We start from the raw sequence: 25,916 nt of genomic DNA on the forward strand, positions 1-25,916 counted from the left end.
ACATCAGAACTGGGACAGCTGGGCCACCCCCTCTCCTGCCCCTAACATGCAGGGGTCAGGAGGCAGCCCGGGGGAAAAGGTGGGACAAGAGCCCCACCTTCTAGTCCATTCTACTCTTCCTGGATGACAAGGCAATCCACCAGCCCAAAGACTGTCATTAATGTGCAGACGGGAGGGAGACCATCGGCAACTAAGAAAGGACACTCATGGTGCCCCCTATTTGGAAAAGTACAGCTGACGCTTCCTAACCCACCTTCCAGCTGTCACACCCGCCACTATTTCTTCTCCACACCACAGCTAGAGTCATCTTTCTAAAATCTCTATACGACACAAAGTCCAGCCTGGCCCCCACCTCCTCCAGTCTCACAGTATCCCTCACTTTCTGCCCCAGCCCTCCCCTCACAAGCACACATACACACATGCATGAGTTCACTCCTGTTTCCTTTTCCTGCCCTCCCTCCTGCCCTTGTCTAATGAGAAACAGCTACCAGCTCACAGAAGGTAAACTCCTCTATGAGGTCTTTTCTGACAGCTCCTGCTCCTGCATCCACCCCCTCCTTCACTGTACCCATCACACACCCCCATCGTAGCATTTACAGGGCTCTTTTTGCTCTTATCAATGCTATAAAGAGCATTATTCGGACAACTGGGGGGCAATTTTACTATGGGCGTGTAAGAAACAGTATCATAGCCATGTTAAATTTCCCCAGGGTGACAAATGTGTCGTGTAGGAGAATGACCTTGTTAGGTCACTGATGGCCCATTGAGGTCCACTCACTGATGGATGTCAGGGAGAAGTGTCATGTCTACAACCTACTCTGAAATGGCTCATCAAAAAATAAACACATACATACATGTGCACGTGTACCTGCTGTGTGGCGGACAGAGAGAAGAAGCAGGGAGAGAGTGGGAGAGGGGAAAGAAGAAAGAAAAATACAAAGTGGCATAATGTTAACAATTGGCCGATAAAGGTGAAGCATATATGTGGAAGTTCATTGTTCTATTCTTGCAACTCTACTGTAGATTGGAAAATGTGCTAAATAAAGAGTTGGAAGAAAAAGAAAAAAAAAAGGCTCTACTAGGGATGCAATACCTGAGAACTTACTAATTGTCGAAGGCAACCCTCCTGAAATGAAAGACACAGGGAATGTGGTCTCACAGCCAACAGGTTCAACCCTCCAGGCATGTATTCTGCACTTGACAGTGATGCTGTGGCGTTGTCCGCGCTGGGAAAAGTAGAATTCCCAGAGAGATGGAGGAGAATGGGGCAGGAGTGGGGTGACCATCTCCCCTTTCATCTCTTGCTGGTGTTTGTGCAGAATACCCAACCTATGTCCTTTCAAGCCAGCACAATGACCACTCTGGGCAAGACGTTTCATTAAAGTGGATTCTCTCTCTCCTATGACCTCCCTGACTTCTTGTTGGTCCCTTTGCCAATAAGTCACTTAATCATCTGTTTCTTGGGCGGTGGACACTGCCGACAGGGAGCCACAAAGTGGTGAGGAGTAACTGGACTGTCTGCCTCCAACTGAGAGGTGAGCGACGGCCCAGCTGCTCAGACTCATGGCAGCCAAATGGCTGCAATCGCTACTGCAGCTTATTGAGCCATCAGTCAGGGCTGCCTTTTCTGCCATTAACATAATTAAGACAATAAACTACTTTGGGGAAAGGAAAAAAAAAGAAGATCTGCACTCAGGACTGAGAGGACAATTAATTATGGCTAAAGTTGCATCAATCTAGAAGTAAATAACTTATGTTTGGGCTGGGATCTTAGAACTTGGAAAGAATTGATCACCCATAGAGAAAGTCAAAGGGTCCCCCGAAAGAGCAATGGTCCGTCCCTTCCCCACAAAGGGAAGCACAGTGGGCCTCCGCCAAGGAAGGCCAGAGCAGGTGCGACTTCTCCAAAGAAACATCAGTTCACCTAATAACCTTGAGAGTCATCTACATAATACTCTGTTCTCAGTCTGGGAAACCTACCCAGTGCAAACAAGCAAGGAAGGGAGGCCAAGACCACCTGAGATTGACCTGTGCAATCCTTTAAGGAAACCAGGGGAAGTACACAAAAATCCAGCCTTACAAAATGAACAGGAGAAGATTCACACTGCCAAAGGCCGAAGGAATGCTCCCCCTGGTTTCCTTAAAGGGCCAGCTCCCTTCATGCGCATCTCATGGTGCTTGGGACATCAGGGAAGGCACTCTAGTTAAAACAAATGATACAAATGAACCTACTTACAAAACAGAAATAGACTCACAGACATAGAAAACAAACATGGTTACCAAAGGGGAAAGGTGGGTGGGAGGGATAAATTTGGAGGTTGGGATTAATAGATACACACTACTATATATAAAATAAACAACAAGGACCTACTGTTATAGTACAGGGAACTCTACTCAATATCTCGTAATAACCTATAATGGAAAACCATCTGAAGAAGAATAGATATATATATATGCATAACTGAATCACTTTGCTGTACACCTGAAACTAACACAACATTGTAAATCAACTATACTTCAATAAAAATTTTTTTAAAATAAAAATAGTTTTTTTAAAAAAAGGGCCCGGCTTGCAGGAGAGTCAGAAACTGTGAGCCGAGGTTCATCTCTTGGCAGCAACAACTGTGTGGACCTGGGCAAATTCCCCCCTTAGAAGAAGGAGCTTAAGCACAGCACTGTTCATCTGTGCTTGTTGTGATTGACGCTGGAAATTTAGCCTAATAAAATAATTCAATCAAAGGAAAAAGCTCTGAGTTCAAGATGTCCACTGTATCATTATAACACCAAGAAGCCACTTGTGGAGGAAGTACAAGACAACGCAGCGACCTGGGGGGAGGTTATGCATCCGTGAACAGGAACGCAGGCCATGAGACTGTTCTCACCCTTGAACCCAGTGGCGGGCACGTGGGTGTCTGTCATAAGGCAATTCTCTAACCAGGGGGCACACAAACCACAACCACAAACCACATCTCCTCTTGGTTCAACAAACAGCTCTACTGGAACCATTTAAATAATTCTTTAAGAATCATAGAAACTTCACAACGATCTCAGCAAGCTTCTCTCTCAATGTACAAATCTTGTCTAATATCCTTGAGGACAGGATGTGCACAGGGCACCCAAAGAGAGTTCAATCCACCCTTTGCTTTGCACTAGTTTCAACCACAGTCTGCAGCCCCAGACTCCCACCTGCTCTATGGAATCAGTTATGCCTTCTGGAAGGGCTCACAATCCCCTCTTCCAGCAGATCTCTGTCCCATCTGAATCTGTAAAATTTGAGTTTAGACCAAATCCCTTGAGGAATCCATAGAGGTCACAGGCCCACCCTGGACCTTGCTGTTCCCCACAGCCACCACCCCCCAAAATCTCAATTTCAAGCACCCCCCCCTCCACCCATCACCCCATACGTCCAGCTCACTCCATCGCAGCCCCAGCCCCACGACCCCATCATGTCCACCATCCCCTGTCGCCTCATTTCCCTCCACGTCCAGCGTGGCATCCCTGCCCCACCTGACACTCACTCCCTTGATCTGCCACCACCACCCTCCGGCCCCTTGGCCCTCTCTCCCTCTGGGGGGGTCAGCCAGCAAACCCCATCTCTGGTTTAATCCACCTCCTCACGTTCTCCGAGCCTCAACCTGGCAGCTCAACTTAACTGGAGAAAAGAGACACATGCTGGCTGGTCTCACTTTAAATTCGTGACCTAGAATCCTTACGTGCCCCGCCCCGGGGCGGGGCGAGGGGCAAGCCTGCCACCCCCTTCCTCCGCCTGAGAGGGCCACTCATCCCTGCTGCCTCCTCCCTCCCCAAATCTCTCACAGTCTTTCCCTCTTCATCACCCTCACTGCTCTAAATCCTTGACACGTGGCTGTGCAGATGTGGGAGCAAGACGCGATTATCCCTGCTTTACAGGCAAGGAAACAGAGACATTCAGAAGCGAGGTAACAGCTGGGGCGCGTCCCGGCTCAGAGCCACGTGCGTAAACACAGAGCTCTCCTGAGGGTCCCCCGGGGTCCCCGCCCCTCCGCTCTGCTGCTTGCCTCCTGCTACAACGGTGGACTGTCCTAGCTAAGGACAGACCCTCCGCCCGGCACGGGATCCCAGGCCCCCTCCCCTCTCAAGTTCCCGCAGGCATCCCCGCCCTCTCTCCCGACCGTTCCCATCAGCATTCAAACATCTTCAGAAACCAAAGTTCTCAGTTCCAGACCTTCGTCCCAATTTTCTGCTTCCCTTTTGCATCAAAGCTCCTTGAAACGCCATCTTTACTCCCTGTCACCACTTTTCTCCCCATCCTCCCTTGAAGCCACCTAATCAAACTTTGACCAAAATAAAGGCAATGGTCCCTCTGCAGGCGTGTCGGCAGCAGTGCCTCACAGCGGAGAACTCCCTTCTCCTTAAAACACTGCCTGTGTGTGACTTCATTTCATCATGTTCCTCTGCTTCCTACCCCACCCCCTCCCCCCCAGCTGACGCTCCTCAGTCTCCTCTGCTGGACGCTTCTCATCTCTCCAGCCTTCACATACTGGAGAGTCCCCGGACTCGGCCTTTGGACTTTCCCCCTACTCACTCCCTAAAGGGGGGGTTGCCATCTCCTGAGTTGGACCACCCTCTGCACATTGTTCACTCTCAAACTGGTACCCAAGCTTCACTCACAAACCCCAGGCTTCTATACTCAGCTGCCTACACATCCTCTCAATTTGGATGCAGAGTGAATGGATCCCTCAGACCCAACAGACCCAAGGTTGAATCTGGGATATCCCCCCAAATACCCCAACCTCCTCTTCCCATAGCCTCTCCCCCCTTGGTAAGCGGGGGTGGTGGTCTGCTCCACTGGTGGCCCTCGATGAACCCAAGCCCCTGGAATTCACACCCCTTGTGGCACTTTAATCAACAGAGTGGGAGTGACACAGTGTCAGTTTGGGGCCCAAGGCTTATCAGCATCCAGTTTGGCCCTCCTGGGAGCTTTGAGCCACAATGTAAGAGTCTGGCTACCCAGCTGGACAGACCATGTGGGAAGGATTCATGGAGACAGAAAGGTTACAAGACTTCATGGGGAGAGAGAGGCCCAGCTGTCCCAGCCACGTCCAGCCTACAACCAGCCCACCAGCTGATGACAGGCACACGAGTGACCATTGGCAAGACCAGCAAAAGAACCACCCAGCTGAGCCCACCCCAGACTGTGAACATAAATAAAATGGTTATTTTAAGCCACTTTGTTTAGGGTGGTCAATCCCTCAGCAATAGGTCACTGAAACAAACAGCAGCTCTAATGTTTATTATTCCAGTTGCTCAGGTTGAAATCTTAGAGTCATTCTTCATTCCTCTTTTGCTCATACCTTACAACCAAACCACATGCAAAAAGGATACCTGTAGCCTGCTGGCACGTCTTCTAAGTACACCCACAAACTGCCACTGCCCTTGCCATTGTCTGTCACCTCCTCCATTCCCACCCTGACCCTGCTGCCTGCACCCCACTTGCCCTGTCCCACTTTACTTTCTACAAAAGAGTCAAAATAATCTTTTTAAAATACAAGGAAAGCCCTGCATTTCTTTGTTCAAAACTCTCCGACGGCCACCCATATCATCCATAATAACACCCCAAGTCCTCACAATGTCCGACGAGGCGCTCCGATCCAGCCCCTGCTGTCTTGCCAATTTAATTTCCTGCCAACCCACGCGGGTCAACTTTGATCCAGACACAATGGCCTCCCTGCTCGCCCTCAAAATGCCAGGCAAGGGCCACCTTGGGCCTTGTCCACTCACTGACCCCTCTGGCCTGAACAGCCTTCCACTACATGGTCACCTGGCTGACTTCCTCATCTTCACCTGGCCTGTACTCCAGTGACACCTGGAGAATCCTGCGCTGAGCAGCTCCTCTAAGAAGCTCACCCGCCCCATCAGCTTTCAATCCCCACCCGCCATGCTCCGTGTCTCTCCACTGTGTTTGCATCTCCACATTCTTTTCTCTTCTCTCTCTAGTTCATTGTCTGTCTCTTTCCACCATCACACAAGCTCCGCGAGGCGTGGATTCTGTTTTGTTCACTGCTGCACTCCCAGCACCTAGAACAGTACCTGGCAGGTGTAGTACTCAATAAGTACTTGTTAGATGAGAGAGCACATGCATTACTGACGGCTGCCTTTCACAGCCCTGAAAACAAGGTAAAAATCATCATAAACCCCCAAGCTCAACCTTGCATCCTATGGGCCCCCCTCCCTGGAGCCCACAAATTAGCAGGGCAGCAACTCTGAACAACACACGTTTCTCACCTGCTCCAAGGCCTCCAGAGGTTTCCCATCACCCTCAGGATCAAGTTCACCCTCCTTCAACGGCCCACAAGGCTCTGCAGATCCGACCCTAGCCCCCACTCCAGGCTCCCCCGTGCCCCGCCAGCAAACACTCGTCCCCAGCCTCACCACCTTGTGTGCTCTGGCTTCGCCCATGCTGTTCCCTCCGCCAGGAATGCCCTTCCTCTAGTTCCTTCCACTACTGCCCACTCACCCTTCAGGCTCAACCTACATGTCCCTTCGTCAAAGAGCCCTTCTGTGCCCTCCGTCTTCTGTGGCTCCTCCTTTCTCCCTCGTTTTCCTTCCTGGGCTACCTATGATTTGTGCAATTGTAGCAGGATATCCAGTGGAGGAATTCACCAGCAACTTGGGCTTCTGGAACCACAACTGAGGAAGGAGGACAGACCAGGGTGCTTCTGGAGGCAGGACCAGATACCTACTTTGGGGGGCCCAGTGAAAAACAAAAATGCAAGTCCTCTTGTTCAAAATGATTAAGAATTTCAAGACAGCAACAGCAGAGCAGTAAACCAAGCCTGGGATACTTCTGAGCATGGGGTGCTGTACAATCCCACTGGTCACTTGCCCAGGAAACTGATGACCATGGTTAATGAACTAAAGCAAAATACAGCACTCAAGGCCCAGCGAGGCTGGTGACCTGGGAATGCAGCTGCGCTGGACACCTCCACAAAGATGGGGCTGCATGCTTATTTTACGGAGAGATCAGAGCTTCATCCTCAAGTCGAGGAAGGTAACCTCTCCAGGGTGCCTGCTCATCGAACCAAGTGCCATTCAGGCCAAGCTCGTCCACTGCCAGCTTAGCACAAGCTTAACTGAATGACACAGACAAGAGCCAAGAAGAGGGGAAGAGACAATAAGGAAAGAGATAACCTACAAATAACAAATGCTGGAGAGGGTGTGGAGAAAAGGGAACCCTTCTACACTGTTGGGGGGAATGTAAATTGATACAGCCACTATGGAGAACAGTATGGAGGTTCCTCAAAAAACTAAAAATAGAATTACCATATGATCCAGCAATCCCACTCCTGGTCATATAACTGGAAAAAAACATAATTCAAAAGGATACATGCACCCCTATATTCATAGAAGCACTATAAATAGCCAAGACAGGGAAACAACCTAAATGTCCATCGACAGATGAATGGATAAAGAAGATGTGGTACATACAGACAATAGAATATTACTCAGCCATTAAAAAGAATGAAATAATGCCATTTGCAGCAACATGGATGGACCTAGAGATGACCATACTAAGTGAAGTAAGTCAGACAGAGAAAGACAAATATCATATGATATCACTTATATGTGGAATCTAAAATACGACACAAATGAACATATCTATGAAACAAAACAGACTCAGAGACATAGAGAACAGACTTGTGGTTGCCAAAGGGAAGGGGGTGGGAGAGGGATGGAGGTGGAGTTTGGGATTAGCAGATGGAAACTATTACATATAGGATGGATAAACAACAAGGTCCTACTGTATAGCACAGGGAACTATATCCAATATCCTATGATAAACCGTAATGGAAAAGAATAAGAAAAAGAATATATATGTATGTATAACTGAATCACTTTGCTGTACAGCAGAAAGTAACACAGCATTGTAAGTCAACTATACTTCAATAAAATTTTTTTAAAAAAAGGAAACATACAATTTCATCAACATTTTTACAGGGCAGGGCAACAAAAGCCCAGAAGCCTCATGGGACAATAAAAGGTTTCCCTCTTCCTTTCACAAGTATTTCAGCTTGTCAAATGTTCCCTTGATTTCTGAATAACAGCTTCTTCCCAGTAAATAAGTTAATAAACAATAGATTAGAAAAGTTTTTCTTTCTGATAGCTGACTGTTGGATAAACACGTTTGCTCTTTTAGGAAAAGGCGATGTACACTTCTCATGATTTCCATATTTTAAAACAAGAGGGACTTCCCTGGCGGTCCAGTGGTTAGGACTCCGAGCTTTCACTGCAGGGGGCATGGATTTGATCCCCGGTCAGGGAACTAAGATCCCACATGCCGTGCGGCACAGCCAAATAAAAAAAATAAAAAATAAAACACAGGAGCCAGAAGGTGATGTCTCTGAGACACTCCACCTGCCATCATACAGTCCCCTCAGTGCTGTTGGGTTTCTCCACATCTGACCTGGGCAACTTCGGTTATACTCTGACAGTCTCTCTCCTGTATCACTCAGGAGTCTACATTGAATTATAGAATATGATCCACGATGCAAATATGTTTCACATGGTGACCCAGTACACACGTGTCAACAGAACTAAAAAGTTTCACCTGCTGTATACTCTGGTATTTTCTAATGTATTTTATTTCATTTTTTAGAAATGATCATCTGACCCACTAAATTGGTTTTACAACCCACAAAACGGGCTGTGAACCAGAGTTTGGAAACATGGTTTGGGGTCAAATTAGTGATGTCACGGCCCAGATTCCAGCCCCCAGGTCTTCACTCAAAGATCCGTCTGAGTGGTCTACACCATCCACAGGAATCAGAGAGCGGGCTTTTTAAAAGGCAAGCACTTCAACGATTCTTCTAGCAAAAAGGATGCAAATTACACGGCCAGGAGACAGAAATTAAGGGAAGGCAGCAGGATGTCAGCTTGGTGTGTGGAGCCCCCGAGCAGAGGGCAGGGAAAGGGGAGACAAGGGAACCTTCCAGGTCACACTGCCCAGCATGGGCCCCCAATCCCATGGAAAGTAGTGCAGGTTCCCAGGATGTCAGATTCCCTCATGATCAAACCCATAAGAACGTCCCCAAGAAAAGGCTTTTCTGTCCCCTCTGAGGCTCCCTGTTGTCACCTTCCTCTTCAAAGAGCCTGTCTCACCCGCCCCCTCCCTCTCGCTGGTCTGGCCTTCTGGAATCCAGCCCCTTCCCTGCAGCCAAACAAGCCCACGACCCTCAAGGCAGTTTCCCCAGGCTGCGCCTTCAGGGGCTCCAACCATTTCAAGTAGGCCTTCCGGATCCAGAACTTTCATTCCCAGCACACCCTCCCCATGGTCACGTCCCTCCCTCCTAATCACGATGCACCTACCGAAACTGAGCAGGACCCTGTGGGGCTCCCAGGCATGGAAGCCCTTCAAACAGTTGTTAATCAGGGAAGGGAGGGAATGCAGAGACAAGAGAGGAGCAGCCAGGAAACAATAGTGCAGCCTTGGGGCAGGGTCCTGGTTCCGCCTCAAGGGATACACATAACAATATGCTTGAGCTCTTCTGCAGAAAGATAACCCCCAACAAATGGAAAATGTTAGCATTCTTCATTCCAGAGAAGACCACCTGAGGCCAGATTGGAGGAGTGCAGGCCCTTCACACACCCTGATCCTTATCAGCAACCCAACCCTTGAACTCCTTACCTCCTGGTTTGGGACACACAGTTTTGAGGGGCAGGAGCTCACTGTGTCCCCCTTTGCCTGGCAAAGCAATAAAGCTATTCTTTTCTACTTCACCCAAAACTCTGTCTCCAAGATTCGATTCGGCACCGGTGCAAAGAAGCCGAGCTTTCGGCATCAGCATCAGGACAGGCAAGGGAACCCAGGTGGGCTGGACAGCCGAGTCCAGGCATCTCCCACCACCCACAACGCTCCCGATGCCCCCACGTCTCTCAGCTGCACGCAGAGCGGCCTTCCCTCTCGCCTCCAGAATGAAGCCACTGCCCGGAGGCGGGGGAGGCTCCACGGGGGCCATCGCCCAGCCATCAGCATGGAGGATGCTGGGTCCTCTCAACGAGGTTTCCCGGGATGGGCGCAGCACCAACAAGAGTTATTGCGCGTCTGCCAACCAGCAGGCACACAGCTCTCCACGTGGGCAGTGAGGTCTGGATCATCAATGGGGTTAAGGCCAATGACAGCCAGCAACAGGAGGTGGCCAGGTGCCCAGAGGCGGGGCGGGGGGCGGGGGGGGGGGTGGAGGCGACCTCACTCTTGCCCACACCATTTCCTTCCTTCTGTTTTCTCTCTGTGGCCAACGTGCCACGTCCATCTCTCTAGGTCACCTTTAATCCTCTCTAGGACACAGCAGGAGACAAAGAAATCCCATCTTGAATTGTCCTTATCATCTTGTGTGCTTTCCTTGACCTTGAAGCATCGCAGCTCCTCCAGAGAAGCAAATGCAAGGCTCATGCTCTGGGGATGATCGTTCACATAAAATATCCTTTCCAATAATCCCTGGAACATCCATACTTGACCGCAGCTCTGACCTTTCCCCACTCTGCATCCCCAATCTCCCGAGTGGGAAAGCCTGTGAGGGACAGAAGGCACCCAGACGACTGGCCACAAGCCCCAGGGGACACGCCCACCTACCTTGGTCAGATCCATTCCAAGTTTGAGCTGAGAAATGAGGTGAAGGATTACACTGCGCTGATCCTCCATGACGCCCACTTCTGTCTCTTCCTGATCTTCAGTGTCACTTTTCTCATCTTCTGACAAAACCAATTCGGGGCCTGAGTTTGGCTAAAACGAGATCATCAGTAAAAATCACCAGCTTGGTCCTGAGAAGTGAGAAGCACAGCAACGATCCCATGTGCTTAGCAAGGGCAGAGAGCCCAAGCCTGCCCAGATAGAGTTTCTCCATAAACTGGTCCTCCCGGCCGTGGGGCAGAAGACAATGTTTGGGGTGCAGGCCCCATCTTTAAGCACCTCAGGAGCCCTTTCATCTTCCCCCTCACCTGTGAGTGAACCTTCTAGCCTAAGCACCTCCCCCGACAAGAAAGCTTCCTGCCCTCTAAGAAACTAACTATAATATTCAAGTGTGAGTCCCTTCACCTTGGCTGTTCCCAAATAATATTCTCCTGTTAACTTGTACAACCCAGGGCACTATAGCTAATGTAAATTTCTCTGTTTAGAAGCAAAAGTCAGACACCCCTGAAACTGACATTACCTTATTTATGGGAAAATTTACTGTGAAATTATTTCTATTCCCATTAGTGAATATTACTACAGCAAGTGTTTAAAAAAAAAAAAAAAAAGGCTCAGTGCTGGCATTAATTTATGGAGGGAAACAAAAATGAAAATGTAAAGAAAAAGTCCGAAATTTTATAATAATGCTAAGCTTCAACCTGGCTAACAGACCCTGCACTTTCCTTGATGCAAGTTTTATTCATTCAATTGCTTGATTCCAGTTTTCCAAATTACAGAGAAAGCAGGCAAGTTAATAAAATATGCAAGGTGGATTGCTGAGCGCATAATTTTCTAATACCTAACTACCAAGAACTCTGGCTACAATTACAGCTGTCCTCACAATTCTGTTGAAAGAAATAATCCTATTCACCATTTTTCATTTATGTATGTTCTCATAGTACTTGTTTCTATGTCAGCAAAAGCACTGTACTCAAAACACTACATAATTGTTTCTAATTACTGTTGACTGGTCAGACATAATAAACTTAACATACAGAAACACGGGAGCCCAAACATTTTAAAATAAAAGGATACAGACTTGCCCAAATATCCAAGCAAAAACTAATGATTTTCAATCTCATTAGACAGAACCATCTCATCTACTTCCAAAACACAAAAGTTATTTAGCTATCAAGGTGTTTATAATTGTCCGACCTCACATACACGAGAGCTGGTCCTTCCTCACTAACACTCCAGAGGAAATATGGTGCTCTTTCCACTGGGGTAGCATTTTTAAAATTTCAGTTGAAAAGGACATTTACCATAGACATACTGCTCAAGTTATTCCGAAGGCCATGGGGCTTTCCTCCAGCCACAAGTCAAGTTTCCATCACGTGCCTGGTTCCCTAGACCCATGTCATGTGTGCTATGTGACATCATTGGAAAGGTGCTTTGCTAGATATACTGAAATAACTGAGGGCCCCTGACCCCCACCATGGTCCAGAGAAGACTAACCAGAGGGGGGAGTCTGGGGCCATGGGCCACCCTGATTCCACACTGGGAAATCAGAGACAGAGGAACAGGAACCAGCACTTGCTGTCAATGCCCGGAAGCCCCCTACCTCTCCTCCGGCTTCAGCTCCTGTGTTGCAGTGCCCATGGCGGCCAAGGTCACTGTGGTTACGAGTCTGACGGGCTAAAGCAGGGCCACCCTCCCATATACCTGCCCTCCTGACCTTCCCTGCTCCTTCCCCCTCCTCTGGGTTTCAGGCAAGTTTTTTTTTTTTTTTAATAGCTACTTTATTTATTTATTTATTTATTTATTTATTTATTTATTTATTTTTGGCTGTGTTGGGTCTCTTAGTTTTCGCGTGAGGGCTTTCTCTAGTTGCGGCAAGTGGGGGCCACTCTTCATCGCAGTGCGGGGGCCGCTCTTCATCGTGGTGCGCGGGCCTTTCACTATCGCGGCCCCTCCCGTTGCGGGGCACAGGCTCCAGACGCACAGGCTCAGTAGTTGTGGCTCATGGGCCCAGTTGCTCCGCGGCATGTGGGATCTTCCCAGACCAGGGCTCGAACCCGTGTCCCCTGCATTAGCAGGCAGATTCTCAACCACTGAGCCACCAGGGAAGCCCCAGGCAAGTTTTAAAGGGTGGCTGTCTCCATTCACTGTGAGTTTGCATTTCCCGTCAGTTGCCACCAAAGCCAGAGAGCTCAGACACACTCCCTTCAATGCCAAGGTGATGGAGCTGCTACTTCCTTTGCAGTGACCTGCTGGGTGGTCACCTATATTAGCGACATCCCCTCCACCCGGGGCAGCGGGGCAGGAGAGGGCAAGGCCTGGGTATCTTGTGTGGAAGGAAAAAGGACAATCAAAAGCAAATCACGCTACCATCCTGCACTTAAGGGGGTGGGCGTAGCTTTCAAGGTCCTTATACATCTCAACAAGAAAGGGAGCTCCATGGGAAAAGAATCTGAAAAAGAACAGATACATGTATGTGTATAACTGAATCACTTTACACCTGAAACTAACACAACATTGTTAATCAACTATACCCAATATAAAATAAAAATTAAAAACAAAAACCAAAAAATAAAAAGAGAGAGAAAAGGAGCTCCATCTGGAGTGCAATTGTTCCTGCTTGAAATTAGTTGCTCTCACAAAGCACTGATTGTAAACTAAACAAATCAACAGCTCAAGTAAGTTTTATGAAGTGAAGAATTGTTCTTTCTTCTGAAAGTGTGATTTTCCCATCTGCCCACAAGCCAGTGCACCCCTCCCACCCACTGCCACACTCGCAGGGAGATGCTTACAGACCACAGGGACCACACCTCTCCTGCTCTCTGCCTTCCTTGGAAACCAAACCCAGCTGGTCCCTGACATCCAGGAGCCAAGAAGCCTTCTGCAAGATCCTGCCACATCATACGAAGAACATACATTACTGTGCACACCTCTCCAGCTTGTCCCACTTGAATCAACATCACATTTCCTGTGTCGGGTGATGCCGTCAGGGACACTGGCTCCAGCAAGGAGAATTAAGGCTAGTGCACAGGCCTCAGAAGCCGACTCACTCCAGGGCGACTGGCGGCCAGAGCTCCTGGGGGCCCTGAAGTCCGGCCAAGGGAGGAAAGGCCATGGGGAGCCTGACACACATACCCTCACTGGCACCGACCCTTAGCAAACGGTGCCCTAAGCTTAAACGAGGATCCAGCAACATTTCTGTCTCCTGCAGCTTCGGAAAACTTGCAAAAATTCTCTTATCCAACCTTGAGTAAATAATCAGGGTTTTTAAAAAAAGCTGGTTTCATTCATCACGTTGTCAGTGAACATCTTAGAGGACACCCCCAATTCCACCCACACTGGAACTCAAGTCCATATGCAGAAGGTGAGACCACCCTCTGGTGTGGGTCCAAAATGGGGGCACGTGGATGGAGGGTAGGGGTCCCCAACAGGGCATGTCGGTCTGTAGGAGGTCAACTGGCCGTGTAAACACCAATCAGTGGGCACCCGCAAAGCACCCATGGTTAGCAGGGGCTCCGAGAAATGGAGATTTTGAAGAACCAGGCTTTGATGGAGTTTTAAAGACAGAACACCTTCCCTTTTAGGGTCCAGGGTTTGCAGATTCTGCTGTTCTGATGTGAAATCCACAACAACGGTAACGGTCAGTGGATCCAAGTCTGCTTTCCACAGTCGGGCCCACGTGCTCATCACATCCTGACCCTCCCGCTCATCAAGTTCTGCCCCTCTCCTGGGTACCCCTGTATGCCCACACCCTCCAATACCAATGGATTTCTGCTTGTAAAGTGATGGCAACCGTCCCGAGGTGACCAAAGGTGGCAGAACGGTCTTTCTCCACCTCAGAAGAAAACTGAAAATAAGAAATGGCTTTATAAGGCTGAGAAAGTTCCTAAGACTCAAGCAAGAAGAATCTTTAAATACTGCCGTGCCCCAGAGAGCTTTGCAAATGAGCCAGCCCGAACCGTAAAAATGGACGCAAACTTGAAGATAAAATGGAATGAGAATATGTTGTAAAGAGAAGCGGGCTTTGGAAAAAAGAGGTTTTTAATCAAAACAAAAAATTATGACTCAGTCTTTCTACCACATGAGTACCGCAGGACATGGGGTGCTACAACAATCCAGTGACTCTTGCCTTGTTAGCAAATGGGGGGGACGGACAAGCAAAGGTGATGGACAGGAAAAGGCCACCTGGCAGCTGGGGTCCAGGGGCAACCCTGGTAGCTCAGCAGTGACCTGGGCCCTAAAGCAAGGATTCTTAACCTGGGCCCCGTGGACACTCGTTAAGATACCTACCCATACCCTTGACATTTCATATACAAATTGTGTGTCTGGGCATTTTATGGAGAGAGGGTCCTGCTCTCCTTGGATTCTTAGAAGGGTATCTGCCCGGGGCTGACCTCAGGCCTCGCAAGGTCTGCAGGGTCTCAAGGTCTGAAGGGTCATGAAAGAGAGATGGGCTCCCAGGGTGGGAAGTGGTAGAATCAAAGATGGTCCCAGCACCTGCAGACGTGTCCCTGCCTCATCACCAACCTCTACTCCTTATCTGATAGGGGGCAGCTACTCCACGGGCCGAGGACCAAAGCCAGAAGCAACACCGTGACTTGAGTTAGGTTTATGTGGGTCCAGCAGTCTTGTCAAGGGGGACACCGGTGTAGGGGAGACACTGAACTTTGTTAGCATCTCTTCTTTTGCACAAAATTTTAATTCTTTAATATAAATGCAAATTCCAAGCAAGACTGAAATTCCAACCTCTTTTAGTCAATACACATATGTGATTTAATTACAGTTGGAGTCAGTTCCAGAAAAAAAAACCCAGGAAACAGACATTTATCTTTAGAGTCCATTCAATTCCCTGTCGGAGGCCTCACTCCACCCCACGCTCCCAAATCCACCCCCGCTTCCCAGGCCTCGCTCCTATTTTCCCCTCCTCAGATGGTGTACGTCTCTCTTCACAACGATCTCTCCTTCTTTCTTAACCAAGACCTGGCCCTCAGACAGCTGGGGCCAGTATAAGCAGCTGGATCTATTGTACTAACATCCTCTTTAACCTAATGTCTTAAAGGGCTGAACCCTGAGACTCAAGGCATTAGAGAGAGGCCTGTGCATTACCCAGCCTTCCAAAGAGCCTTTTCACTGTTGGGTGGGAAGCAGCTCCACAAAGAGCCCTGAAAACCCAGACATGCAGGCGTGAGGGGTCTCCTCCAGCAAGGATCAGGATGGACTCCTATAGCCATCTTCCGCCAGGTAAATAAGCATCCTGGAAGAGGTATTCTTAACTAAACAACGTCTTCAACAGAAAAACATAATCCACTGAGCTCAAGTTAGCCACCCCTCTCCTGAAATTCTCCCTGACCAAGATACAAAGCCAGCTAGAGAATGAATGTTCTCCTCTGGCAGCGGACACACTTCACCTCAATCGTTTTTAAAAGCCTGGCATCTCTCCCCACACGCTGGTACCTTGGCGTGGAGGCACGGCTGGGCTGAGCCATCCCAAAGAACCTTGGCATTGAATGCAAGAACCCAACGTAGCCCAGATATCGTCCTTACAGGAAAAGGGGGGAACCCAGCCATGTCAAGAAGACTCTCTGGTATTCTGGGGGCCAGCGAAAGGTGGGCAGTGGGGAAGAAGACCCAGAGCATCACCACCCTCAGACACCCTCAAATGAGAGCAATGCCTGTATCACAGCAGCAGGCAGAAGAGTAACCAGGAAATGACGTGTCCTCCTAGGCGACGCGCTTCTCAAGCCCACAACTACACAGAACATGCAATGACATGCAATCACGGCCACCAGGGCGAGCCTGCTTTTGCTCACTAGGGGATAAAAGTCAAGAGAAGCTGGTCTTCCAGAGAATAAGAGGTTTTAGGAAAAATAGGAACATGAAACATGGACAGAGCTTAGGGGGTCAGAGAGACTGGGAGGGTGGGTACATGGAGACAGACCAAGGGGACCAAAAAAAAGGAAATGCAGTGAATACTGGAAGAAAAGCAAGAGGGTCTGAGTGTCTAAGAGGTACAAGTACCCAGGGACCAACAACCAAACCAATTTTTTTTTTGGTTCTAATGATAACGGTATTACTGCCTCTTTAATTTCTAGTCATTTTTTCATCTCAGTATTCACAGTGTATTTAACCAAGTTATCACAACCACTACTTGGTCCTCAGAGCGCATCTTCATATCAATAACATTTTATCAGTAAATCCTAAGAAGCCCCGCCTGACAGCCCAAGGTCACAAGAACTGGCACAGCTGGATCCGAGGACCCAGTCCAACTTGGGGCTCAAATCAATAGCATCAGCAGAGCCTGGAGCCCCCAAAGACAGCCAGCCGTCCAGCAAATTCCACCAGTAATTTCTGGCCCTCATTCCCCAATAGGAAACATCTACCCCATGACTGTCAAGTGCACGGCCCTCCCTACCACGCACTTGGAACAATTATCTCCCGAGGACAGACACAGACGTGAAGTTTGTCCTCTGAACGTGCACTGGTTGCTCCCGGGGACCTACTGTTCTCCCCACGCTCAGCACAGGCGGGGTTTCTCCTCCAGATGAGTCTCTCTTGTGCGTGTCTCTAATTCCCCAAAAGTAGGCCATCCTTGCTTGGTGGAAGGGCTCTCGGTCGGAACGGATGGATGCTTGTCTCTGGTCACAAGTCATGCCAGAGGGCTGCCGTCGGACACGTCTTCGGATGGTGTCTGGTCCGGCTGACGCCCCTCGGCCCTGATGCAGGGCGGCAGCTGAAGGCTCCTCACATGTACCATCCTCTCTGTGGAGCCACATCAAAGCCAGGCCACCGACTGTGCCTCGGAGGCCACTCCCTTAGTTAGGGGACCTTATCTGGCCATTTGGAGGTAGGTACAATGAGGCCACTGTGGCGGGGTGGGGGGGGACCTGACGGAGAAGTTGGCTCTTATCCTTGACAAGTTCAAGTACAAGCATGTCCACGCTGCCTGCTGGTCCCAGCTGCCATCTGGGGGGCACTGAGTTGGCTGCCACTGCCATCATAATTCTTCTGCCGCCTCCCAGTGGACGCGCTGGCTTTCTGGCTCTACCCACACATACATACACATTTACCACACTTGGCTCTCACAGACTGCAAGGACAGATGCTCGTCCTGAGCAAAGGGGCCGACCTGCAGAAAGGTTAATTTTAAATCAAACACATCCTGGAAGGGAGAAGGAAGTTGCTTCCGGGGAGGGGGGTGGGGTGGGGGGTACATTCATCATCAGCCAAGGTCATCGGGAACATCACACCAAGAATATTCAAAAAGCGTTCCTTTCAAGACACATGAGGTAAGCATTCAGAGGGAGGAGAATCGCCAGCCCTTTTCCAGCATCCGTGTGTCTACTTGAAAATCATTTTAAATGAAAGCAGAAAAGAAAGGAATTGCGAAGGAGCAAAGGAAACCTCAAGAAAGCACCGCAAAGGAAAAAGGAAGCAGCAGCAGCAAACAAAGGGGGAGGTGATTATTTTGCAGTTGAGGTTTTGGAAGCACATCAGCGGGACCCCTGGCCCAGGCATGTGGGCACCGGGAATCAAGGGGAGGGTGCCAGCGTGGTGGGTCAAGCAAAGTGCCAGCGCCGCATCCAGTGCTTTATGACCTTTTCTCCATCAGCAAAAGTCCAGCCCTTTCCAGCCCAGCCCAGCACTGAATTCACAGCCGGGCCAAGGGCTCAGCAAAGCTCTGCGGGGTGAAGGGGCACGCCCACCGTGCCCTAGTCCTGGGTGGCACCAGCAGCACGGGTCACGCTTCCCAACTCACAGAAAGCCCCTGAGGATGGGGATAAAGGTCACGAGAAGGAGAAGAAAGAGGATGCATCACCACAGCTCTGCAAGGCAGCAGAGCATCCAGGGAGAGCTCTGCGCGGTGGCTGCAGAGAGACGGCCCTGGACATAAATCCTGAATCTGCCACCTTCCACCTGGCAGGCTGTCTCCTCACCTGTGAAGTGGAGATGGTACCACCCACCCCCTGAAGGGCTGCTGAGAGGCCCGGGGAAGTCAGGGCACGGGAAGTGGGTGCAGAGGGAACACTGAGCAAAAGCCTGCTGCTCTCGTGAGGCTGCAGCATCCTCATGGGCACGTGGTGGACCTGCGGCCACGGGGATCTAGAAACCACAGCTGAAGTGCCCACCACCCCTGCTTGTGCTCGTTCCCATCCCGGCAGCATCCTTCTGGAAGCTGCAGGATGCCTCCCATGCTGTCTCCCAGGCCCTCCCCAGTAATGATGACACCGAGGGTTCTGGGGCTGCAAAGGTCCAGGCCCCCCAAATAGTCCATGGCCCTGACCACGAGGTAGCATCACTTCCTGGACCTGGGGCTGCAGCAGGAAGGGATTCATAGAAATCCACCCTCCAACAAATCTCAGCCTAGAGTCACATGCAGATCCGGGAACCACATGGGACAAACACACAGTAGCCAGGACAGTGAATCGGAGAGTGCAGGCCATCCCTTGGCCTCAGGAGACCTGCTGTGGTCTGCACGGAGTGACAGGACGGGGGTGCCTGCCATCCAAGGCTACCCAGGAAAAGGTAGGGAAGAAATTCCCTGAGACCCATCCTAGCCCTCCTGGCCTCTGATAAGAGGAAAAGTGGTGGTTTAAGACATAAAAGGACCCCCCCTCCTTCTTGGGGTGGGCTGAAGGGTAAGCAGTCACCAGGCCTGAACGAGTTACCATTGCACCAGCCGCCTCGAACTCAAAGCACCGCATGAGATACTGAAGACAGAAGGATGCGGTCTTAAGCCACAGTCTCTGCATTCAACCAGCGGGGATCTGTTGGAGGACCTTTCTTTCTCCAGCCCTGGGTGGGACTGGTAAGTTCCCAATTCATCATTCGAGACTTAGTTCAGCCATGCTTCACGGGGGCAGAGGCGATGCCTGCATCCTAACCAGGAATCCCTAAGCACCCGTCCGAGCCCAGCTCGGCACTTACCCAACTGTGTTTATGCAACTGCCCATCTATCTGCTTTCCCGTCGCAGCAGGACCGTCAGCCCTCTTTTGGTACAGGAACACTGATGATCGGGGCTGGCTGCTTAGGGCTCTGGGTCGATGTGGATTAGGAAGCCTCCTCCAGGACCTGGGAGGAAGAATGCCCTGACCCAGCAGCAACATCAGCCGGGAGCTCAGGAGGGGAGACCGACAGCCAAGGGGTTGTCAGCTCCCCCAACTCAGAGCTCCGTGATGATGGGAAGCCTGTCCTACTCAGGCTTTCATTTCTAGAATCCCAATACAAAGCCTGGTTTTATAATAGCTGCTCAGTTTAAAAAAAAAAAATTGTAAGGACTGAATGAATAAAACTAAAGAAAAATTGGGAAAACTGGAGCATGCAAGGACAAAATCCAGATTTAAAATGAGAAGGCCAGCCAGTCACAGAAGACCACATATGACATGATCCCACTTATATGAGATGCCCAGAACAGGCCAATCTACAGGGATAGAGAGTACATTAGTGGTTGGTGGGGGATGGAAGGACGGGGGGATTTGAGGTGACAGCTAAGAAGTAAGGTTCTTTTTGGGGTGATGAAAATATCCTAAAGCTGACTGTGGTGCTGGTGGTACATAGCTGGGAGCATCCTCAAATCCATGGGATGGCACACTTCAAATGGGTGAATTGACATGGCACGTGAATTATATCTCAATAAAGCTGTTATTTTAAAATTAAAAAAAAATAAAAGGACACATGATGCAAAGTCAAACAAGGCCAGAAGGAAGGTGATGTGTGCAGAGCCAGACTCTGGCCTGAGTCTCACCAAGGAGCAGCGCTTAGAGCGGCAGAGAAAGGTGGGGCCCTTCCAACCAGAGTGACGTGACAGGGAGGTTTGGCTCAGCCCAGACTGTATGTGGCTTTGACCTTAGGACTAGACTCACTCCCTTGGAAAGCCCATGTGATTGATGCCATGGCTTTAAACCACTTGTACACTGATGGCTTCTAAGTTTATATCTCAAGTTCAGCCTTCTCCCCTGACTTCCAGCTTTGTGTGTCCAAGTGTCTATCCACACACCCTGAGCTATTAGGCAGAACAACGGACTCCCAGACACGTCCACGTCCTAATCCCTGGAACCTGTGAATGTTACTTTACATGAAAAAGTGGCTTTACAGATGTGATTAAAGCCTGGAATCAGGGCAAGTATCCTGGGTTATCCAGATGGATCCAACAGAATCACAGAAATCCCTAAAATTTGAGACTCTTTCCTGGCTGTGATCAGAAGGAGGAGATGTACCCATGGAAACTGGTCAGACATGCAGCATTGCTGGCTTTGAAGATGGAGGAAGGAGCCACAAACCAAAGAAAGCAGGCAGCCTCTGGCAGCTGGAAAAGGCAAGGAAATTGAGTCTCCCCTAGAGCCTCCAAGAAAAACCTCGATTTTAGCTCCGTGAGACCTATGTCGGACTTCTGACCTACAGAACTATAAGACGATCAGGTTGCATTGTTTTAAACCAGTAAGTCTGTGATAATTTGTTACAGCAGCAATAGAAAATGAACACACTACTTAATAGGCATATTAAACATAATATATCCAAAACACACCTTTCAACTCACACCTCCAAAACGTGATCCTCTGTCTCAGGAAATGGCAAATTCATTTTTCCAGCTACTCGGCCAAAAGCCTCAGCACCACCCCTGACTCCAGTCTTCCTCACGTTCCACCCACACCACAGCCCCCAGCAAACCCTGCCAATTGCATCCGGAATCCGATTGCTCTCACAACCTCCACTCCCTGGCACAGGCCACCGTCAGCTCTCGCTTATTTACTGCAACAGCTTCCCAGCAAGTCTCCCGCACCCCCTCTATGGCCTTGGTCTCCTCACAGCAGCCAGCAGGCCTCTTCAGTCATAAAGCAGATCCTCTAACTCATGCTCAAAACACTCCCCACTTCCTTCAGAATCAAAGTTCTTATTGGGGCCCACGAGGCCCCATGTGATCTCGCCCCACTGCTTCTCTTACCTTCCTTCCCACCGCACCCCTCCCCCACCCTCCTCAGGCCCCGCCAGCCACTTTCTGTTCCTAGAACACATGAAGTGCACGTCTACCTCAGGGCCTTTGCACCTGCCGTTACCACCCTTCTCCCCCTGGATTCCTGCATGGCTTCCTCCCTCCCTTCACTCAGATCTCTACTCAAGTGTCACCTGACCGTCCTCCCCACCTTCCCCATCATGCCCCCCCCCCTGCTCCTTCCCTCCTGGCACTGATCGTATCATATGCTGATTGATCACCTCTGTCCCCTGGAGAAGGTCAGCTTACGAGAACCAGGCTGTGTTTTGTTCACTGTTGTGTCTCTATCAACAAAGATAGGACTTGACACTGACATATTCCTTGAATGAGTAAATACACACTTAGCTTTCCCCTTTGGAAGTGAGCAACTACTGACGATCACTAAGAGGCTGAAGAATATAACCCAGGCCCCGAGGAATGGCCTGTTAATTAAGCCACGGTGTGACTGTCGCAGGGGTGACGGGCACTGAGAACCATTCTGGAAGCTTCCTGCAGCCACGGTTCAGCGTGAGGGAGAACGGCGTGCGCTGGGAGTGGCAGTGAATGTCCCCCACTCCCCTTCCCTTTATTCCACAAACAGACCCATCAGGCTCCGCGTGAGGCACAGGAGAGGAGCACAGACGGCACAGGACACGGCCTGGGTCCCCCTGGGCCTGCAGCCTCTGTGCAGACAGTGGCTGGTGTGGGTTCCCAGTTGCAGGGTCAACAGTGAGCACCGCAGGAGCCACAGGGGAGCAGCAAGGCGGCGGCAGGCAGTTCAGAAGGAAGAAGCGCGCTCTGGAGGGAGTAAATGGAGGAGCAGCAAAACTGGACGCGACGTCTACAGGTGGCATTACGTTAGTCAACCAGGAGCCACAGAGGAGAGAGCTCAGGAGATTCAGACGCAGCATCATTCAAGTGGGAAAGAGCCGTTAGCATCTCACCTCCCACACCTCAACGGGCCCCTGCAGCACCCCGCCTTCTCTGTTTCACTCACCATCCTCCTTGTCACCCAGGTTTGAGGCCTGCAGGTTCACAGACACCTCCCCAGTGCCCCAGCACCCCGACACCCACCCGCTTACACATCCCTTCCCTCTCCCATCTCTGCCATCACACGCTGGGCCTTGGGCACATCTCACAGGATCCGAACACTTCCCAGATTCTCATCTGCTCCAGACCCCTCCTCTTACGCTCTGTTTCATATTGCACCACTAGAATGTTCTTCCCAAAACATCCGCTTCTCTGTTCAAAGTCTTCAAGGCCATCCCATTGCCCAGAGAAAACGATCCACTCACTCAGCCCACCATTTCGGGCTTTCCTCCCCCAGACCCTTGTTGTCACATCCCCTCCTGCTCTTCACCTAATCCTCCTCCAGCCTAGACTTACCCCGCCCGGCGCGGTAGCCACCAGCCACAAGTAGCTATTTAAATTAATTAAAATGAAATACAATTTAACCAGCCACACTGTAAGTACTTAGCAGCCACAGGTGGCTGGTGGCTACCATATTGGTCAGTTGGCAAAGAAAATATTTTCATCATCGCACAAGTTCTACACTTTATTTTAATATTTATTTATTTATTTATTTGGTCGCACTGGGTCTTAGTTGCGGCTTGTGGGCTCCTTAGTTGCGGCTCGCAGGCTGCTTAGTTGTGGCATGCGAACTCTTAGTTGCGGCATGCGTGTGGGATCTAGTTTCCTGACCAGGGATGGAACCCAGGCCCCCTGCTTTGGGAGCGCGGAGTCTTAACCACTGCACCACCAGGGAAGTCCCGAGTTCTACACTTTAAATGTCCCCCCAACTCATTTCCATGCCTCCCACCATTTGTGATTTCTCTGCAGAAAGAGCACCCATGCCCTGATGCAGGCTCTGATGATCCCGGGGCAGAGGGAATCCCTCCCTCCTCTAACACCCCACATGGAAGCCTCGCCAGGGTCGCTCACAGGTTACTGCCTTGCCTATCTTTTCTTAACATTTTGGCAATAAAAAGCTCAGTGAGAACAGATCATTTTAAAACTCTAAAATTCCTACTGAACCACAGATGAACCATTTTACAAGCACCTTCACCAAAGAAACAAAAAGACGACGGAATGATATATCGGGGGGTCCCCCTGTGATTTGCTTCTTTCGTAACCATGGATGCGCATCGAGAACAGAATTCTGGCTTTCTATATCTACAGTTGTTAATGATTTATGCTTTGTGCTGGGTGATGGATTTCTTCTGATTCTGCAGATGGTGAATGCCTCTATTCAGAAAATAAACACAAGGAGACTAAAGTCGATGGCACCCCCTTAGAGGTCCTTTCAGAGTCTACACTTGATGCCGCTAATTGCTAGACCACCTTGCTTCTTCCACACATTATGCAGTCATGGGCTCGTACTTAGAGGCAGGCACAGGGAAAAAAGATGCAAAGCAAGGAGGGGATGCAGAATGGAGCAGGGGGAGGCTCGGGATCAGGCCTAACACATGGTCCCGAACCTGCAGCCTCAGCATCGCTGGGAACTTGACAGAAATGCAAAGTCTGGGCCCCATCCCAGACTTCCCGACCTGTGTTATGTTTGTGGGGATGGGGGCCCAGACCTGTGTTATGTTTGTGTTTTGATGTTGATTCTTGAATTGAAATAGAATTTATATGTGGTGCAATGTACAGGCCTTAGTGCGTAGTTCCATGAGTTATGACAAAACACTTTATATTCAATTACTTTTTTTTTCTAACACCTTAACTATTTTTAAGTGTACAGTTCAGTAGTATCAACTCTATTCACACTGCTGGGCAACAGATTCCTGGAACTTTTTCATCTTGCAGAACTGAAACTCTACGCCCACTGTAGGCTTCCAGCCCACCTCCTCCCCTCCCCCTGCAGAACCTGAGTGTTACCAAGACCCCCGGGTGATTGGGATGCACGCCAGCACTCGAGAAACCACTGCTCCAATGATCCCAGGCCATAGGGGCTGCGGGGAGCAGCCCAGAAAAGCAGCAGGCATGTTAGAGGCCTGGCACCCGGGAAAGATATAGCAGGAAATGTGTCACTGGCCTCTTCTGATTCCCCAAACCCAATCCTGAGTGCCCAGTGTGGACATGGGAGTCAAACACGGACAAATGGACAACTTCTATCAAAATCTTGTGTAGGCATAAGTTGAAGAAGGAAACTGTATTTCTCAACATTAGACCAGGTTCTGGAAGTTTCACTTGATGGCCCAAAAACAGGATCAGAAAGCTATAAACTTTTTTTTGTTTTTGCTTTTTTGTTTGTTTTATTTATTTATTTTTTGGGGGGCTACGTTGGGTCTTCATTGCTACGTGTGGTCTTTCTCTAGTTGCGGCGAGCGGGGGCTACTCTTCGTTGCGGTGCGCGGGCTTCTCACTGTGGTGGCTTTCTTGTTGCGCAGCATAGGCTCTAGGCGCGCGGGCTTCAGTAGTTGTGGCATGCAGGCTCAGTAGTTGTGGCTCACGGGCTCTAGAGCGCAGGCTCAGTAGTTGTGGCGCGTGGGCTTAGTTGCTCCACAGCATGTGGGATCTTCCCGGACCAGGGCTCAAACCCATGTCCCCTGAATTGGCAGGCGGATTCTTAACCACTGCACCACCAGGGAGGCTCAGGATCAGAAAGCTATAAACTTTGACTGGAAGAGGGCGATCAGTAGTTACACCAGGTGGTCATTTAATTCTGACTTTGAATTGTGTCTGTCCATTTTCATCCTTTCTGCCTCTTGCTTAGAAATACTCAATTGATTATATCCAATGGAAATTTGGGGAGGGGATGATAACTCAAAGGAGATAACCAGTGGCACCACAAACCACAGGATAGTTTTTTATTTTTAATTTATTTATTTTTGGCTGCGTTGGGTCTTCGTTGCTGTGCGCGGGCTTTCTCTAGTTGTGGCGAGCGGGGGCTACTCTTCGTTGCAGTGCACGGGCTTCTCATTGCGGTGGCTTCTCCTGTTGCAGAGCACGGGCTCCAGGTGCATGGGCTTCAGTAGTTGTGGCACGTGGGCTTCAGCAGTTGTGGCTCACGGGCTCTAGAGCGCAGGCTCAGTAGTTGTGGCGCACGAGCTTAGTTGCTCCATGGCATGTGGGATCTTCCCGGACCAGGGCTCGAACCCATGTCCCCTGCATTGGCAGGCGGATTCTCAACCACTGCGCCACCAGGGAAGCCACACAGAATAGTTTTGATTTACAAGTCATTGGAAGCAAGAGGCATTTACTGTTCTTTGCAGGCAAAAAGGGATTGCATCATGAATAACGGAAAAGGCAAAGCCCATTAAAACTGTTCTGCAGATAATGCTCTGC

The 25,916-nt window shown here is 49.9% G+C and overlaps 1 protein-coding gene across 6 annotated transcripts in view; it reads right to left on the bottom strand.

Moving 5' to 3' along the window:
• OSBPL10 (oxysterol binding protein like 10) overlaps window positions 1–25,916 on the bottom strand; it is a 383,779-nt gene that overhangs the window by 22,546 nt on the left and 335,317 nt on the right. For 5 of the 6 annotated variants that reach the window (XM_061196454.1, XM_061196459.1, XM_061196460.1 and 2 more), the window contains one exon: window positions 10,610–10,759. The exons of the other annotated variant lie outside the window; for it this stretch is intronic. In XM_061196454.1, coding sequence (XP_061052437.1) covers window positions 10,610–10,759 — 150 coding nt within the window. The remainder of the gene's footprint in view (window positions 1–10,609; window positions 10,760–25,916) is intronic. 6 annotated transcript variants of the gene reach the window in all.

The sequence above is a fragment of the Eubalaena glacialis genome, chromosome 7 (genome assembly GCF_028564815.1).
Source record: "Eubalaena glacialis isolate mEubGla1 chromosome 7, mEubGla1.1.hap2.+ XY, whole genome shotgun sequence".
Classification (NCBI taxonomy): Eukaryota; Metazoa; Chordata; class Mammalia; order Artiodactyla; family Balaenidae; genus Eubalaena; species Eubalaena glacialis.